Source organism: Aspergillus multicolor, assembly GCF_047715735.1.
Source record: "Aspergillus multicolor strain CBS 133.54 unplaced genomic scaffold BDW74scaffold_54, whole genome shotgun sequence".
NCBI classification, from domain to species: Eukaryota; Fungi; Ascomycota; class Eurotiomycetes; order Eurotiales; family Aspergillaceae; genus Aspergillus; species Aspergillus multicolor.
In genome coordinates, this window is record NW_027396005.1 from 59,646 (window position 1) to 77,144 (window position 17,499).

Genomic DNA, 17,499 nt, shown 5'->3' on the forward strand with positions numbered 1-17,499 from the left:
ACTGCCATCCATCAGTCTCGAAGGAGTTGAGAAAAGATCAACGCGAGAAATTTGATCTCGAGGGCTATCGCGTGAGAATGACGAGATGCAGATGCGCGCTGATATCAAGGTCGCTGTGTGCTACTCTATACAAGGTTATGTCCACCCCCGGCAGACAATCGGCCGTCCAGCAGGAAGCGCGGTCATTCAACATGATTTGGGTGTGATATGAATAGTGCAGCCGGTGCAAGTCCAACAAGGCAGACCTAGTGCCTTCAACAGATATTTCTCAACATTGGACTTTCGACTATAGCCAACATGAGTTGACTTTTGAACCTTTGTTGCCGCCCTGGCGCGGGTTTGCCCTTGGCCCATCAGGCTAGGATTCGCAAAAGTACCATCGCCCTTGTGGTAGTAGGTTTCATGGCCGTGGCAGTGCCGTTAGCACAGACGCAAACAGCAGCCATTAACGACGCTAGATGAAACTTAACAAAGCTAGATAAAGCGATTATCGCTGGACGAATCCTCTGTTGATCCCACGAGGCTGAGGCTCAATCGTTACTGGGACGCTCGTATTACCGCGTCAACGATTGGTCTCTGCCCCCTTGATGGCCACACAGAATAGGCTACGAACATTCTTGGCCCAACATTCTCCTGCCAGTGCGTGCGTATAGATAGGCTGCGGAGCACAGTTTGGCCTGAGCCTCGTCCATTCAATTACGAACGGCAGACGACACGTCGCTGTCTGCCTGGGTCTTGACCTGGAGTGTGAAGACATTTTTTGACATGATAGTCAAAGGACGATCCCCATGCCTTGGCGATGGGAAAGGGGGTCCCGCTCGCAAGATAATTCCGTCGGCTGAAGTAAGCCATAATCTTCAGGCTGGCTGACGGGTGATCACTTCCATCCACCGTGCTTAATCTTTGTTTCTCCCCCCGGCCCCGGTCCATATTGCGTTCCTCGGATGACAATACGAGCCAGCAAGTCACAAGCCTCCAAATCAAGCTCGGGTTTCGCCGGCTCGGCTCCAGCGTTCCATTTCCAGTTCTTTGACGGAGGTCATCCTGGACGCGCGATCAAATGACCGATCATTATTGATTAACAATTCATCTAAACGGCATAATTCGAAGCTCCGTCCCGCAGTACTACTCCGACGCGAATTCAAGGGCGGAGCCCAGACGGAGCCGGCATTTGGGGCTTGCTCATCAGACTCCCACGCTTTCAGGTGTGATTATTATTCAGGAATCGACACCTGGCGCCATGGCTTGATAAGCCTTGGTCTCTGGCCGGCTGGCTTCCTCCGAGCCTCAAGGTTGGGGTCTGGAGCTAACCTACCTGTCATTGATTACTCTTCTCAGCTCAGCACTTAATTTCTATCTACGTGACTGATCTGCGAGCTCGGACTTGACGTCTGTGGCTGTGATCAGGGAGAAGTATGCGTGTTCGCAAGCTTGCCAGCCTGAGACGCTGCACAATTGCCCAGTTGGGTATTTGACAGCGCCAGCACCTGGGCACAGAAGTCCGTACGCTGTAAACGTATACTGCAAAGTATTTGTTCAAGGCGAGATGCGTCGCGGCACGCCCGAGGCGCAGCATCGTGTTGGCGCTCGCGTTCGCAAATGAATCCCTGCTGCAGTTTACAGTACAGCAATAGGCTATCCCTCGTGCGCGGACCGAACGCGAGATAGAGTCCGAGTCCGACACCGACCCGACACTAGGCCGCCGATTAGAAATCATTATATTAATACCATGATAATTACCATTTAATTGACAATCATTCATGAAACCTCGACGGCGCGAGCCCTGGGGGCTGGAATCCTGGAACCTGGGCTTCAGCGTTCTGAAACAGGCGAGGACGAGCCTGGGCGACGAGCTCAATACCCGATCAAGTTAATGCCACGCTACCGGGATTATACGAGCTGCGGCCGCCTCTTCCTTAGCCTGTTGATTTTCATTGTCCGCGGCAGTCTAACCTGGGCGCTGAATCTGGAGCCTGGAGTCAATCTATCTGGTATGGACTAAGTATTCCCAAGCGGATGGTGCCGGATCGCTGCTGCTGTCACTCGGAGTACGGAGTAAATCAGCAACTATGAGTCAACACTCCCTGGAGACCATGGAGGTAAAGCTGTAAACTCCTGGCTGCATACTTATGTCCGAGGTCCTTGAATAGTTATGCCCACTCGGCGACTCCTAGTACTCGTACCCCTAGGCAGCCGCCCGCTCCCATCCGAGCGAATTAGATAAAGCCATATTAATCTAGTTATACCGCATAAGGCAACAGCAGCTTGATGAGTCCGTTGGAAATCGGAGTGTCGGGATACACTGAGCTCCGATTTCCAACGGATAAGACAAAGGAAGAGAGCCGTAGCCATCGAACTAAGGAGTAAGGAACGTGGAAACAGCTCTGTACTGTAGTATACAGCGTATACTGTACGGGTACAGCCTCCCCCTATCTCCACGCGCTCCCATGGCACCCACGTTTGACGGCGGAGCATTTCCGAATGTCTGGTTTTCAGCTCTACATTTTGACATACGAGGGACCGAATGAGGAGGAGTCATGGTGAGCCATGGTTGCGCCGTGTTTGGGGGCCAAAGGGGCGGCTATTGGTCGGGGTCTGTTTTCGCCCCATCTCGTACAACTTAGATGGATTTAGCCTAGTCGCGCGCATCATCAGTGGTTTAATCAAATAGGTTTGCGATAAGATTCATCTGTATGGAACAAACCTAGAAGTGATGGAATAGTAGAATTGTAGTAGTAGTAGTAGTCTAGTAATATGATATGAGAGAAGGGGGTTGAGCTCAATTTCCCGCGTACTCCAGTCTCCAGTCCAGTCTTCAAACCAGGCCAAGTAACGCCGATAGCCATGCATCTATCCTATAGAAAGAACAAGCCAGCTTTATTGCACATCGTGTTGAAGGAACAATAGCTGCAAACAAAACACAAGCAAGAATCATAAGTCGTAAGAAGAGAAGGAGGTAGACATCAAAGTCACAGTAGAGGAGGGTACGCAGAATGAAGAGAGAATTGGTCCGACTCCAGCTCCGACTGTGGGGTCAAGGGACAGGCAAGCGACGGTTCCGCGGGGGTAGAAGGCGAGCTTTCAGATTGGTCGTCGCCGTATCCTTGCGACAAGGCTGGCATCTGGCGAGAAGAAAGAGAAATTCGTTAGCTCCTTCTGCTTTGGAACTGCGGGTACGTCGCCCTGATGGAAGGGAGGGTATGGGTATGTACAGGAACGTTACTATTCTCCGCGTGGTGATGGTGATGGTGTTGCGGCGGAGAGAGGTCGATTCCCGCCATCGAGGCGTAGCTCATGTTGAAAGGGCTGATGATATCGTCGTCGCCGTAAGAGTACTTTTTGGTTGCGGGACCGGCGCCGTGCATTGAAAGTGGGAGGAGAGATGGCATCGGAGACGGGTAATCGTGATGATAAGGATCACTGAAGGAGTGGTGGTATGGTGATGGATGACTGCCGTATGAAGAGTGAGAGTAAGGGTCGAGAGAGGAGTATGGGGGGTAGGACAAGATGGGCGGAGGCGAGGTGGAAAGCTGGCGTGTGCTTTGGTATGAGAACATCGACCCGCGATCTTCCTGCGTCGAGTAGCTATCGTATGAAGCTCGGTCTGTCGAAGCAGGGCTGTGGATGTCCGAGGTGGACTTGGTTGCGCGGGCATGCTTTGCGCGAGACTTGGCCGACATTCTGACTGGGGGTTCTGACTTCTCGAGGGACCGTTCTGGTGATTCGGAAGCTGAGGCGGCGCGTTTCTCCAGATCCTCCAGGCGGCGCTTTAACTTCTTGCCTGTTACCAGTTAGATTCGCTCAAGACCTCTAGAGGACAAGACGTACGGTAATTCCGCTGCGCAATGCGGTTCTGGATGCGGCGCCGTTCAGCCAAGTCGGAGATCTTGGTCCAGTCCTCATTTGGATTGGCATTGGGACTGAAGGCACTGCTGGTGCTGTGATTTCTTGAGCTCGCCGAATACGAATAACCGGAGGAACGGTGCATTGTTGAAGCTGTCATGTATGAGAGAGGACTATGTGTGGGGGTTCTGGTGAAGGAGTGGTGATGGGTATGAATTCTGGACTAATACAGCTGACGAGATGGGGAGGAAGGAGGCTAGAAAGTCTCAGCCTGGTCGATGTGAATAGCGGCTGAAAATCCGAGGAGGCATGGAGGCAGTATTTATTCACTCGAGCAGTGAAGAGAGCTGTTGCTAAGCCCCGGACTCCGACCCAAACAGGCAGTGCCATTGAGCCGTTGCGATAGAGGGCCAGTCCGTGCGAGTAGCTGAATAAATTCGCATTATTTTAAATCGCTTTGGGATGGCCATGTGTTGGTAAGGCTGCGTCACTTATTGAGGCTGTTGACGGAACCCCGGACACCCGATATCACCGAGCGCCCTTTTTACCTCCGTGGAATATACGGGCGTAGCCTTAGGACGCAGGACCCAGGCAGGGGGGCTGGTCCAGAAACACTCGGCTGTGCTCTTGGAATGGTCCACACTCTGACCCATCCAGCACAGTAATGATCATTCTCGATGATTTGTCTGTTGCGGGTGAATTGTGACTGTAGAACTAGACCATGGTCCCTGGGAGGTGCCAGTCCTGTCGGCGTATAGCGTAGATGAAGATCGGGTTAGATCTGCGCTATTTCTTTTGGTGCTGTCTTCAGTTTCTTCTTTGTTCGTCCTCCTTGATTTTCTTTTTCTTTTTCTTTTTTTCTTTTTCGGTTTCTGCTTCGCAGAGTGGCTCGTGGCTGAACGAGTACGATGCAATCCGAGTACGCCGGGCGAGCGACGAAAGCGGCTAGCTCGACTCCCTTGATTCCTGTCATCACTCCGTCCACGACTCCACGCGCAATTCTTCGCGAGTCCCCTAGTCAGTGCGTGGCTGGATAATTCTGACTGTCAACGCCGTCCACGACTCCACGCGCAATTCTTCGCGAGTCCCCTAGTCAGTGCGTGGCTGGATAATTCTGACTGTCAACGCCGTATCTACAGTTACACACAATTTAGCCTTCTCACTGTGATATTCTAACATCTTGCGCTTGTCTGTTGATCCTTCCTTCGAAGCCATGCTGCATTAGCGGCATATCCTAGATTCCTGCTGCACGTCCATGTATCAGCTCGGCCCAGAGTACGTACGCATTGCTGTGGTGCACTACTCAGTAACGGGCTATTGAATATTGATTTTAAGATACTCCGGGCCCTGGGTTTGCGATTGACGGCGCTGAATATGGCCCCAAGGAAACTAGTGCATTGCCCATGGACGGTCAATAATGACATCCTTCGCAATTCGACCAGAGTCGCTCGACCCTGCAGTGTGTGCTGATGCGTCGGACGAACCATAGCGCTCGGATCAGAGCATGCTGGAGCTTGGCCTCCACGCCAGATAGCGACATACCCGTCATCTCGGATTCCGGAGTAATCCATGCCTAGTTGATGACTTGAACTCCGGTGACTCTTAGTTCCAGCGAGACTCCGTTAACTAGAAGATTCCGTCATGACAAATTTGAGGGCGACAGTCGCCAGCATGGGATAGGATGGGCCGTGGCCCATGGCATGTATCACCCACCTTACATGAAGAATCCGCCTTTCGCCCAATCACAACTACCTCTCGGTTCCCAAAGTTGGGGGCGCTTCGAAAATGACCTCTTGCGTCTGAGATGCGGCGAGAAAGCATGCCACAATCGACCAAACGCACGGTCTCGATTTCGGCCACGTTGCACCCCTTGATCTTGGCACTCCGGCTAAGGATAAAGATCTCACTCCCAAGAGGGTGGATACGCAATCGCATACGGAGTAGATCCCAGTTCCTGATCCTGCCTTTTGAGGTCAAGAGCGGCGTCCTAGAAAGCCCGGCAATGTCTCGGGAACTTGTACTTGTGAAACCACCAACCCAATTCAAATCTTCATTACCGTGACTCTCGCGACTCACCACGGGCCCTGGAGATAACAGCAGTGCAGACCTAGAAAGCGCAGAGCCTATACATGTGGATCATGCGCTATCAGGCCAAAGTGGAACTCTGCCGTGGCTGACGCTGGCTCCCTGCCTTTGGGGTCCAGAATACTTTCAGGTTCCCAGCAGCCCCGAGGGCCGACTCCTTGCTGAGCCGACCTGCCGTGCCATGACATGAAACTCGTGGTTCAGGTTGTGATACATGCCAGTTCGCTCGTGGACTCGGCTTGCTACTATCACTATGCTGACTTGACATGCGACCACGCGTGATGGTCAGTCGGTTTTCGCCAATAACCGAGCCAAGGGGAAGGTATGTTCTACAGCCGACGGCATATCGTTATCTCCGCCATACCCCCGCCGAATCCATCCCTTGTAGACCACGCGTTCAGCTGAGAACCCGCCTATGCCAAATGAGCCTCAGAGCCCTGCAGCTGACCGTTTATTGGCCGCGGCCCAGGTTGGAGAAGATTCCTCACGAGTCGATATGGAGACGCGGCTGAACAAGTTGGCACTTTATTTCGTGATAAGTCGACAACGGACGCTAGCGTACGCCAGTACCTAAGTAGGGCTGAAGAATCCAACAGTAGTTTCAGAGCATCATTGGCTGGCTCGCAAGCTCCGCAGCTTCCGCCGAATTCAGCACTGCCTACCCTCCTAGAAGGCCGTAAATCTGTCAGTCCAGGATTCCACGAGCTGGCCAATCATACTAAAACCTATTATGTTGCTGCGGTTTCATGCAAAGGCTCCGAGTTTGCAAGATCATGGACGCCTGACCTGGGGTCAAACAGGTAAACCTTCATGACCGGGTGGGAGCCTAGAAACAAGCGCTGTTGGTTTGCATGTAACCCAAACGGCGACCGGACTGGCTGTTGACAAGCAGAGTTAATTCCGGACACGATCGCTCTCCGACTAGATTTGACTTGAAACATCATCAAGCCAGGCTTTCCCGGTAATTATTACTGGCTTCGACCCCGGCAAATACTCGAGCAGAGCCGCGCAATGGAATTGTCGGATGGGTGCACAGAGCCATGCGGTCAGCAGACTCGAAGTCTCAGCAAACATTCTAGAAGCAGTGAGGCATGCCGCATGAGCGGTCAGATTCTAATTTGGTCGGGAAGGGCCGAAACAATGCACTGGCATGGTGAGTGGCATTTACACCTTGGAGTCCATGCAGTCAATTCCATGGCTGCTCCGTAAGCCGGCTGAAGATTATCAATCAAGAGGGCTTGGTGTGACTCAATATAACATATGAAGCTATGGACACTGGCGGGCGGTGCTCAGTGGTCTAGTGTCGGCATGGCCCGTGTCATTGTAATTGTCCGGGCTGGAGAATAATACCTTTGATTCCTCTTGCTGATGTCTGATGAGCCAGGATCAAGGGCTAAGGCTTAGCGTTCTGTCCGTGGAGATTCTTGTGGCTGACGACGGAGGACGAGTTGGCTTGGTCATCCAGTCTGTAGTAGGATCCTCTTTGATCTCACGTGCCTAGTATTCTATCCTCACCTTGTTCTTACAAGTATAGAACCAATGCTTGACTCTACCATCAAACTCCAGTTGTATCAAATCCAGCTTGGATCACCTACGACGCCGTCAGAGTAGCATGACAAGCAAGCTTGGTGCTGAATTAATACAATGTCTCGTGACAATATTTCTAATATCTCTGTAGAACAGACACCATTAAAGACATTTGCTGAGGCAATATCATTAATAATGCCTTGACTTCTGCAGGGCTGCATCACCACGTTCTTGACCACGCAGTTTCCCCTCTCCAGCCCTCCCTCTCAACACGCTGGACCTAACACAACAGACCTTCACAATATCATCCATGCGAGGACCACCATTCTCAACTGAGGGTTACGGGTGCCTTTGCCTTTGGCTAAACCACACTGGGAACTGAATCCAACTTCTGGCATTCTAACAGCGGCCATGTCTCAGGCGTTAAGCTTAGGCGACCTTAGTCGACTTCCACATGATGTTCGACGCTTGATCTGGACTGAATTCGCTGGGAAACCGAGCCGGTCAACAGACTCGGCCTCTCCTGCGTCTGGCCCTTGTTCCTTACGTGCCAGCATCCTCCGAGAAAGCATCCTACGAGCCAGTAAAGACATGTACAAGGAACTAAACGACTTTTTGTTCTTCGGAGGCTCGTTACAGATTGAGATAGGCCCGTATGCTGATACTCGCCTTCGTTTTTCGCGTGTTCACGTTCATCAACTCGATTCCAGTCCCTCTGTGCTCAGAGAATGCGCCATCCAGACCTTGATGTAGTTGGACTCCCGCAGCCTCGATCTATTTCCCTGGCATATACTCGACGGAGTCAGAGTGGTTCTTGAATCGCCATACACGTGGGGGATGAAGAGTATATACTACATGTGGAAGAACATAGAGCTTGTGGTCAAGATACTCAGAAAAGCCTGTGTTATACGTCGCCTCATCGTATCCTTCCATGAAGACGACCTTGTCCATCCGGGAAACCCTGGTTTGCGTGACTTTGACTACAAGTTCTTCCTCCGGCCGTTCAATCACCTGCGACAAATGATTCCCCTGATTGAGGTCGTGACAGTCTCCAATTCCTTCGCATCTCAATTAGATTAGAGATTGATCGACTGTATTCTTGGTACGAACTACGAACCGGGGACGGACAACGAGCCGATTGACCAGCAGGAACTCCGATGCAAATTTGGCAGAAGACAGGTACAACGTTTGCCTCATGGCTTCGACTCCCGGTGCTCAATGGGGGTTCTCGCTTTCGACCCTTGAGCCTCTTCACCAAGCGATTCTTGCGAGTGGTTGAGAGAGATGCCCAGTGGCAAATGCGAGTTCAGAGAACGATTCGACTAGCTGTGGGCCAAATGCCGAGACTTCGTATGCAAGGTCAACCCTACATTCTCTCTTATTTTGAAAGCACATCAGGCTCTGGCACACAGGACATGGGCAGCTGATCCCATGTATGATCGCTTCGCTTCCAAGAAAACAATTACCAAGCTTGATGGGTTAGCTGATGCCCTAGGCACAGCCTACATTACCTGTTTATAGGGCTCCCAAGGCGTTGCTCAACAGTCATAGCCTTAGCCAGCCTTGTTTTGACTCTGACGAACATGGTCCTCCTGCGCGGCTGGAGGCTGCCTTTTCACTGCATCCGAGCAGTGGGCAATGATGACGTACTTGCAACACTTGAACTGAAAGCAACAATCACTACTGTATTGTGAGCCTATCACCTGAAGCGCCATTGTTATCCTTCATTCAATCCAGCCTTGGAGCCAGAGTCAACTCAGCTTGAGCGGCGGGGATTCCGGTACAACTGGTGTATGCCTTGGTCGTACGGAGTACAGTCACACGGAATAGATCATTGGCACAGTCCATCTTTTGTTTTTGTTTTTTCAAGAATGGACAAGACGATCTCTTGGTTACTTATCTAGTAAAAACTCAAATTAGGCCACTGAGCTACTCCAGATTCTCCGCAGAGCCGGCTTGAATGCTACCATAGACACTGGAAACTGTATGCCCTAGTCGAAAAGCGAGCCAGAACAAAGAACCGGGAATTTGCCTGCAGGCGACCACGTCCAGTCCCATCACCTAGTCTACTAATCTCCGAAAGTCCGACAATGAAATCCAGCATCCCTTCCAGTCTGTATACCTTCTCTGTACCGGACATTCCATAAGCGGGATGTCTAGGCCCATACCGAGGGCACGGTACCGCGCTTGGTGTCTCTTGACCTAAGAACTTTGATCTGCATTTGCACCTGCAGATTACCAAAGGAGCATTAGACTATTTCGACCACCTCGGCTTGAAATCGATGACTTCGCGGCTGCATGTCGAGCGAGTGTTCATTGTTCATTTAGTTCCAATAGTCCCAGAAATGGTGTGACCGTGGACCACTTGCCGTAGATTGAAGATGGCCTGGTTACAAGCTATTAATGCTAGATGCAAGAGAAATAAATGCCACACCCAATCAGAAATCAGAACTGCTGGTGGTCGATCTGGGTGCCGATCTGGGTGTGCCCAGTCTGCAGGCTTTCAGCTCAGCATGGCAGGAGTTATCGACACGCACTCTCCGGCTTCGTCCATAGTTGCTTGTTTTGAGTCGACTTCGATGAGGGAGAATAACTCCGTCGCCCATGCATTGTTCCCAGCGTTCTCGGTGACTTCGGAACCTACTCGGCTCTTCTCTGCTCAGTCGTCTGATCCCTGCTATACAAGATGACGCTTAGAGTGCGCCGTAGGCTGTTAGCCGTCTTAATCAGAACTTACTCCCCCCTGGGCTCTAATCTCAGCACCCCTCGTATTCCCAGTTCAGTGATCTAATCTTCGATTTGCGATAACCTGCGTCGCGCCAGCGAATCATCGCTGCAGTCGAGCAGACAGCCCAGTCTGTTTTGAAAGATGCACGCCGTCGCACCATCTAGCCCAAAGAGGCAAAAGGGCCTTGAGTTGGGGTCGTGTGGCATGGATATGGGCCATGGATGGAATGGGATGTGATAGCGACGCAGGCATCTGTACGGAGTAGCACACTACTACTACCGTCGTCGCCTTCGCCGGGGCCCTGGTCTTCGCCTCCTTCGCCCTCACACCGGCATTTCAGCCCCAGCCTTTCCTCGAATCGAACTGGCATCCGAAGCCCGCTCGTGCCTTCAGGCTTCGGCCCTGGCCAGCCGGCCCAAGCCCAGATCGCAACAGATGCGCATTGGACGAACGCATGCGGTGATTCGTAAGCCCGCGGGATCCCTCCGCGCGTGCGTGAGTCTCAGCCTTACGGGCTACCAAGCCGCTACTTCCTTTAGCACAGTAGTGCTCACTTGTTATATGGTAGCCATGTACTCTGTACGGAGTACATTCTAGGTACTGGGCGTCCGTTTCAGCCTCTGAAATCTGGGGTGGTGGTTCCGTATTGCCGTAGTCAGTATCAAGATGCGCCCATCTGCATATGCACCGGGGCAACTGCAGCACTGCGCCGTACGTCGCGACCATTCCGGAAGCCACGAGGCCATGATATTGAAGGAGGGAATGCAATTCAGTCCAGTCCAGTCCAGTCTACGTCACGACAGATGGATTCGGGCTGTCCTATGGTAGTCTGTAGACTTTACATCCCTACCGAACGAGGCGACTTTTCGGCGCCCCGGCTGAAACGCACGTCGTCTTTTGTGTTTATGCTGCATATCTTCCAGGCTTCTGCCTATCTGTGACCATCAAGGCCACCCCCCGCGGTCGCCCGGGCCTGATGTGACATCAATGATCTGGAGGACTGTGACACGAACACTACGGAGTCCCTCGGCCAAGGCGTCTCGCAGCTCGGCCACGTCCGGGGCCGCTCGCGTACGATTATTAATGCATGTAGTACCGTATGTGCTGTTTCTATGTGTGCGCTACACTCCCATATGCCGGCGAATCTGGCGATGGATGGGCAAGGCAGGACAAGGCGCGGCTGAAAATGCGAGACGACGCAATGCGCCCTCGAGTCTCCTTCTCTACCCGTTCGTGCATTGTGCCTCTTGGTGCCGTATCCAGTGATCAGTTGTTGTACTACGTGGGCGACAGTGCAGGCAGCCGGGATTTAGGCGTCCCGCATGGTGAATTGATGACTGGGTGGGCTATTTATATCTGCGACGGGGGCTGGCTCAATTGGTGGGTTAGTGGGCATTGCGTTCTGCACCTGGTTTGGGGCTCTGCTTCGGAGGCGAAATCCTAGATGGGCCGTGGTACGTGCGTGCGTATAGGAGAATGTTGGGGGCTTTCGGAGGTGCGCGAGGGGGCAAGTTGTTGTCTTGTCTGGGGCTCAGGCGCGGCCGCGAAGGAGGCTCAACTTGAGCGAGATGCAGTTGCAGAAGTTTGGTGACTTTGAATGTCCCGGAACAAACTACAGGACAGTGTCGCTTGCCAAGATAGCGGAGAAAGTTTGTTGCTTCGCTTCATCAGTGAAATGGAATAGTAAGTATCTAACGCTCGTGCTTGATTCTAAAATACCGACAAATTGACCCAACATATCGGTATATAGTACGTAATTGATCCGTGGAATATTCCGGTTACAGAACATAACTAAAGCATGTTAGCATGATTTTAGTACAGGGGCGGCATGCTATCTTACCTCCATGGATGCTCCTCATCACCATACTGAATTCCCTCGATCCAGTTCTTCATCTGGAGAGCAATCTCCCCAGCCTCCTCCGTCTCCTTCAAGCCGCAGTTCACAAGCTTACCACGGTAGCTGATCGTTCGTACAGGACTGACAATGGCCGCCGTACCCGAACCGAACACTTCAAGCAACCTTCCCTCGTCGGCAGCCTCTGCGACTTCCGACATTCTAATCTTGCGCTCGGAGATCTCCCAGCCCTTGGGGGCCAGTCTCTCTCTAGCAAGAGCCAGCACGGAGTCTCTGGTGACACCCTCGAGGATGGTACCGTCAAGATCGGCAGTCACTAGCTCCTTCTTGCCAGTCTCCTTATTCTTAAGCGAAACGAAAAGGTTCATCGTGCCAACCTCGGTGACATACTCTTCTTTTCCGAATAGCCACAAGTTCTGTTGGAATCCTCGAGAAGCTGCTTCCAATTGGGGAACAATGCACGGAGCATAGTTTGCACCTAACTTTTTGTCTCCAACACCCCCGGGCCAGGCACGCACGGCGTAGTCCGTCGCCTCTAACGAGATAGCCTTGAATCCAGTCGGATAATAAGGGCCTACAGGGCTTGCAATCACAAAGAGAAGAGCAGAGCCTGGTGGGCCAACGCCGAGAGTACTTTGAGTGCCGATAATCGTGGGTCGCAGATACAGTGAGTAGCCCCGAGCGCTAGTAAAGAGTTAGCAATAGATTCGGCTAGATGAACGGTTTCAGTACTCAGGAATGAATCGGCTATCGAGCTTGACCAATTCGCCAATCATCTTGGTGAGGGCCTCGCCGTCAACAGTGGGTAGGGCAATACGCGCAGAGGACTTATTCAAGCGTTGCATGTTCTTGTCGGGCCGGAACAATCGAATCTGGCCCTTGTTGTCCTTGTATGCCTTCATTCCCTCAAAACATTCAAACGCATAGTGAAACACACAGGCTGAAGGGTCGAGTTGGAGCTTTTGGTAGGGAACAATCTGTGGAGCCAGCCAGCCGTCCTTCGCAGTCCATTCAACGGTGAACATGTGGTCTAGAGGAGCAATTGTATCAGCGCACTGCGGTCTTTGCGCCGATTACTACGGGGATCGTACCAGTGAAGTTTTTCCCGAAGACAAGGTCCTTTGAGGGCAACAATTCCTTGGGTGTGGTCGTTTTTGTGATGGTAAGCTTCGAGGCATCCAAGCGAGCAGCCTCAGAGGCAACTCGAGTAGCACTGAAGCATCTTTGCCGATTCGAACGAGCGCTCTGAGCACGAGGAGCGGCGAATGCAGGTAGGGCTCGCGGACGAGCTAATTGATGGAGGGGTTTCATATCTGCTGTTGTTCGGAATTGCTCAATTAGTATATCTGAAGTAGCACGGAGAGCTTGAATCCTGTGCCAGCGAAGATGGAGAAGGAAGAGCGTTCCGGGAGCTGCTCATAAAGCAGATAATGAATGACTCCCCGGACCGTGGTGACAACTCCGAACGGACTTTTTATTAGGGTATCGGGGGACGATATCTGGGGGAAGCCAACCTTGACCAATTGGATTGTTAAAAGCTTATCGATGTCAATGATTCAATTGATATGCGCCCCTTGAGTCACAAGTCGCAGCTTGCAGTAATTGGGAGCGCAAAGAAACCCACTACCAAACAGTCCTCCGCACTTCCACAGGACCACACTTGACAGTCGGCCAGATCTCCGAAATCGGCTCTGGGTGTCTGGCAGATCGCAATAGGCGGTAAGCAACGGGTTAATGCTGTCCCTTTCACGTGACTTCTTTGAAGGACCATTCTGGGATATCTAGAGTTGCGGACATCAACCGTTGCAGGAACTCATCTTCAATCGCGGGCTGGTGGAGTGACGGCTAGACTTCATCATTCTCAGGACATTATCGTGGTTTTCGACCGTACTCCTCTGTGGTGATCCGCAATTATTTTCTTACTTCCCGCCATCTTCGAGTCGCGACTTGTCAGGCTGCGGCCATTCGAGGCACGCAAAGCGATTGTCGCATGCTGAGAAACTACTATGGTTAATATAACCTTTTGCTGATACTCCGAGACCCGGACCGACTTACAAACATGTTCTCGTCGGCGCTCAAATCGCTAAGCTCCAACATCACGGCCAACTACCAGTTTTCCCCGCATCCTACCGTGGTTTCTGGTCCCTGGAAGATTCACGATGGCAAGAAGAAATCCACGGGCACCGCAGCGTCTATCTTTATATTTGACAAAAAGGTCCTTGAGCCTCGATCTGGCGGGCTGGTAGGTCGGTCCGGAGCCTCGATCAAAAAGTTGCAGGAGGAAGTTGTCGAACGCTTAAAGCGTGAAGCTGGAAATCTCGCTCGTCTGAGGCACCCTTCAATTTTGCAAGTACTCGAGCCTGTCGAGGAGACCCGCAATGGCGGTCTTATGTTTGCAACCGAGCGAATCACTGCTTCACTTGCCGGACTTTTGCAGGATAAAGATTCGCAAGAAAACAGCGGAAGGACTGGCTCGAGGCCTTCGCGGTACATGGTCGAAGAGCCTGATGGCTCACGGAGGCGGAGGGACATGGACATTGACGAGTTAGAGATACAGAAAGGATTACTTCAAGTTTCCAAAGGATTGGAGTTCCTTCATGAGTCTGCTGGTTTAGTTCATGGCAACCTCAATCCAGAGGCTATCTTTATCAACGCCAAATCTGACTGGAAGATCTCAGGCCTGGGCTTTGCTGGTCCGGCAGACACGTCAAATTCTAAATCTGCCCTCCCTCCTCTGGCCCTGTCTGAGGTTTTGTATCAGGACCCGCGCCTTCCGCCGTCAGTTCAATTGAATCTAGACTACACTTCGCCTGATTTTGCTCTGGATTCCAATGTCAACCCCTCGGCTGATCTGTTCTCCCTTGGACTTATAATCATAGCCCTATACAACTCGCCTCATACCTCACCCTTGAAATCTCACGGCAATTTGGACGCATTTAAGCGGCTGCTCACCTCGTCGTCCTCAACACCCTCTCAAAGCAACAACTTTCTCTGTTTGGGCTCAATCCCAAAGGATGTTCTTGCGCATGTTCTGCCCAGGCTCATAACCAGAAGACCCGCCCAGCGTCTCACTGCTCGAGAGTTCCAGCAATCTCAGTATTTCGACAATATATTAGTATCGACTATCCGGTTCCTAGAGTCATTGCCGGCTAAGAATCCAAATGAAAAAGCGCAATTCATGCGTGGCTTGCAACGGGTATTGCCGGAATTCCCTGTGTCGATTTTGGAGAGAAAGCTTTTGATGGCTCTGCTGGACGAACTCAAAGACCGTGAACTCCTTTCTCTAATCCTACAAAATGTCTTTGGCATTCTGCAGCGTATTCCCACCGCGCGTCGAATCCTTCTGGAAAAGGTGATTCCGCAACTCAAAGAGGTCTTTCTAGTAGGCAAAGGTGCTTCATATGAACGGGATTCGAAGAAGGATGCAGGACTTATGGTCGTGCTTGAGAAAATGAATGTCATTGCTGAGAACTGCCCTGGAAAGGACTTCAAAGAAGGTAAGTCGCCTGTTTTAGCATACATCTCCCTACTAATCAAGCTACTAGACGTTTTGCCTTTAATCCGCTTGGGCCTCGATTCGCCTACTCATACCCTAGTGGATGCCGCCATCAAGTGCCTACCCGTCATTCTCCCTGTGCTTGATTTCAGTACCGTGAAGAACGAGGTATTCCCTCCGATTGCATCTACTTTCAGCCGTACGAATAGCCTTGCCGTCAAGGTTCGCTGCCTGGAAGCATTTGCTGTACTATGTGGTGGCTCCATCGGACAAACTGACGATCATGACGACTTGAACGGTATTACCGAGAAGAGCAAACCGCAGCCTACAAAGTCCTCGATCCTCGATAAGTACACAATTCAAGAAAAGCTCATCCCCTCTCTAAAGGCTATCAAGACGAAAGAGCCAGCCGTCATGATGGCGGCTCTCAACGTGTTTCGGCAGGTTCAAAAGATCGCCGATTCCGACTTTCTTGCCTTGGAAGTTCTTCCCGTTCTCTGGAGCTTTAGTCTTGGGCCACTTCTCGATTTGGCTCAATTTGGTCAATTCATGGCCCTGGTCAAAAGCATTTCATCAAAGGTCGAGCGTGAGCAGATGAAGAAACTTCAAGAGTTGTCTTCAGACTCATCTGGGTTTCGAAATGGGACAGTGTCCGCTTCGAGAGGCTCAAATAGCCTTGCACAGTCTGAGACAGAATCCACACGGGATAATTTTGAACGTTTGGTGCTTGGTCGGGGTGCGACGGCATCAAATGATCATGGTGAAGACATCTGGGGCGGGCTGGTCTCAGATGGACCGGCTGCGCGATCTACTACCTCACCGTCAAACTCCACTACATTCCCTTGGTCGACCACGACCGTGGGTCCTACTGCTAGCCAGCCCAGCTTGACAGCCCGCTCAGTTACGCCTGATACCAAGTTGAATTCTTTCCCGACATTGCAGCCCACGGGACTACGAAGCTCCTCCCCTGCACCAGCATTTCCAGCTTTACAGCCATCTGCCCCGAATTCTTGGAGCATGGCGAATAATCCCGGTCATCAATTTCAGTCCTTGGGTCCGAGTCCTTCTCTTGCGTCGCTCACCAGTATGAGCTCCTCCAATACCTCGTCAGCAAGATCAAACATGCAGACAACGTCAAACTACTCTGCGTTTTCGATACCACCTCCACCTTCTACACAAGCTCCCCCTGCATTTGCGAACAGCCAGTCCTCATTTGGTGGTGTTGCCCACACGTCCCCGTTTTTCAGCAATGGCGCACTGCAACCACAACAGGGGTCCCAGAAACAAGGGCTCGACAAGTACCAGAGCCTGATATGATGGCATGACAGTGCCAGACTGTACAGTCTATCCTTTTCTCCGTGCATCCATTTCTTTGCACAACTTCAAAGACTTCCGGCCGCTCGCCGGTACACTGAGTATATATATATATATATATATATGTACATCACTACATTATTCCCATTTTGCTAAGCTACTTTAACGATGTAATTGAGTCATGACCTCAACTTGTGAACAGCGCCCATATGGGAGCAGCATGCCGTTAGATTGTACTCGAAGCTTCAATGATTTTTAGGCCTAAGTCTCGTGGCCCACCACTGGATAGTGTTTCTGCCGTCTTGCTCTGAAGGACTTCTCAGGTCGATACACTTTTGGCAAACAAATATGATTTCTGCCTACATCTTTTCCATATTACGGACTATTCGGAGTAGATCATACTATAATATGGGGAATTCCCACTCACGCCAAGCAAGCCCTAGCGTTGAGACTCGGGTCGAGAAACTGACGTAGTCAAGGCTACCCGGTAGGTTAGGCATTGTTGCTCTCAGCTACACGAGAGGTGGTATCCATGTTCCCTTTACAAAGAGGGGTATGCAGGCGCTTGCCCCCCATCCTCCACCGCCCCTCCACGCTCCTCCAACCCCTTACCCGTCGACTCCCTTTCTCTTCGACAGCCACTCAACACCT

At 51.6% G+C, this 17,499-nt stretch overlaps 6 protein-coding genes across 6 annotated transcripts; 3 read left to right on the plus strand and 3 right to left on the minus strand.

Annotated features, from left to right (window-relative positions):
* Nucleotides 1–1,782: 1,782 nt before the first annotated feature.
* Nucleotides 1,783–2,676, minus strand: BDW74DRAFT_163948 (uncharacterized protein). The gene has a single exon (XM_073726181.1). It carries the CDS (start codon nucleotides 2,473–2,475, stop codon nucleotides 2,128–2,130), a length of 348 nt encoding a protein of 115 aa, XP_073577874.1. The 5' UTR covers nucleotides 2,476–2,676; the 3' UTR covers nucleotides 1,783–2,127.
* Nucleotides 2,663–4,188, minus strand: BDW74DRAFT_163949 (bZIP transcription factor). The gene is made up of 3 exons (XM_073726182.1): nucleotides 3,829–4,188; nucleotides 3,213–3,781; nucleotides 2,663–3,122 (listed from the first exon to the last, which is right to left on the minus strand). Exons 1-3 carry the CDS (start codon nucleotides 4,001–4,003, stop codon nucleotides 2,970–2,972), a joined length of 897 nt encoding a protein of 298 aa, XP_073577875.1. The 5' UTR covers nucleotides 4,004–4,188; the 3' UTR covers nucleotides 2,663–2,969.
* Nucleotides 4,189–8,301: 4,113 nt separating this feature from the next.
* Nucleotides 8,302–8,642, plus strand: BDW74DRAFT_163954 (uncharacterized protein). The gene is made up of 2 exons (XM_073726183.1): nucleotides 8,302–8,513; nucleotides 8,573–8,642. The coding sequence occupies exons 1-2, from the start codon at nucleotides 8,311–8,313 to the stop codon at nucleotides 8,595–8,597; spliced, it is 228 nt and encodes a 75-aa protein (XP_073577876.1). The 5' UTR covers nucleotides 8,302–8,310; the 3' UTR covers nucleotides 8,598–8,642.
* Nucleotides 8,643–11,051: 2,409 nt separating this feature from the next.
* Nucleotides 11,052–11,519, plus strand: BDW74DRAFT_163956 (uncharacterized protein). The gene has a single exon (XM_073726184.1). It carries the CDS (start codon nucleotides 11,171–11,173, stop codon nucleotides 11,447–11,449), a length of 279 nt encoding a protein of 92 aa, XP_073577877.1. The 5' UTR covers nucleotides 11,052–11,170; the 3' UTR covers nucleotides 11,450–11,519.
* Nucleotides 11,520–11,961: 442 nt separating this feature from the next.
* On the minus strand, nucleotides 11,962–13,349 carry BDW74DRAFT_184017 (branched-chain amino acid aminotransferase, cytosolic; the record flags this gene model as incomplete). Its single annotated transcript, XM_073730684.1, has 4 exons — nucleotides 11,962–11,974; nucleotides 12,024–12,722; nucleotides 12,771–13,068; nucleotides 13,130–13,349. The coding sequence occupies 4 exons, from the start codon at nucleotides 13,347–13,349 to the stop codon at nucleotides 11,962–11,964; spliced, it is 1,230 nt and encodes a 409-aa protein (XP_073577878.1).
* Nucleotides 13,350–13,953: 604 nt separating this feature from the next.
* On the plus strand, nucleotides 13,954–17,218 carry BDW74DRAFT_118847 (putative protein kinase Scy1). The gene is made up of 2 exons (XM_073721962.1): nucleotides 13,954–15,535; nucleotides 15,584–17,218. Exons 1-2 carry the CDS (start codon nucleotides 14,098–14,100, stop codon nucleotides 16,849–16,851), a joined length of 2,706 nt encoding a protein of 901 aa, XP_073577879.1. The 5' UTR covers nucleotides 13,954–14,097; the 3' UTR covers nucleotides 16,852–17,218.
* Nucleotides 17,219–17,499: the final 281 nt, after the last annotated feature.

What these genes read in the sequence shown, in the direction of transcription:
- BDW74DRAFT_163954 (XM_073726183.1), top strand. Translation starts at nt 8,311, where the DNA reads ATGTGGAAGAACATAGAGCTTGTGGTCAAGATACTCAGAAAAGCCTGT. An exon ending in GTCGTGACAGTCTCCAATTC is followed by an intron (nt 8,514 to 8,572) that starts CTTCGCATCTCA and finishes CGAACTACGAAC; the next exon opens with CGGGGACGGACAACGAGCCG.
- BDW74DRAFT_118847 (XM_073721962.1), top strand. Translation starts at nt 14,098, where the DNA reads ATGTTCTCGTCGGCGCTCAAATCGCTAAGCTCCAACATCACGGCCAAC. An exon ending in TGGAAAGGACTTCAAAGAAG is followed by an intron (nt 15,536 to 15,583) that starts GTAAGTCGCCTG and finishes TCAAGCTACTAG; the next exon opens with ACGTTTTGCCTTTAATCCGC.
- BDW74DRAFT_163956 (XM_073726184.1), top strand. Translation starts at nt 11,171, where the DNA reads ATGATCTGGAGGACTGTGACACGAACACTACGGAGTCCCTCGGCCAAG.
- BDW74DRAFT_163949 (XM_073726182.1), bottom strand. Translation starts at nt 4,003, where the DNA reads ATGACAGCTTCAACAATGCACCGTTCCTCCGGTTATTCGTATTCGGCG. An exon ending in CATTGCGCAGCGGAATTACC is followed by an intron (nt 3,782 to 3,828) that starts GTACGTCTTGTC and finishes AACTGGTAACAG; the next exon opens with GCAAGAAGTTAAAGCGCCGC. An exon ending in CGGAGAATAGTAACGTTCCT is followed by an intron (nt 3,123 to 3,212) that starts GTACATACCCAT and finishes TCTTCTCGCCAG; the next exon opens with ATGCCAGCCTTGTCGCAAGG.
- BDW74DRAFT_163948 (XM_073726181.1), bottom strand. Translation starts at nt 2,475, where the DNA reads ATGCTCCGCCGTCAAACGTGGGTGCCATGGGAGCGCGTGGAGATAGGG.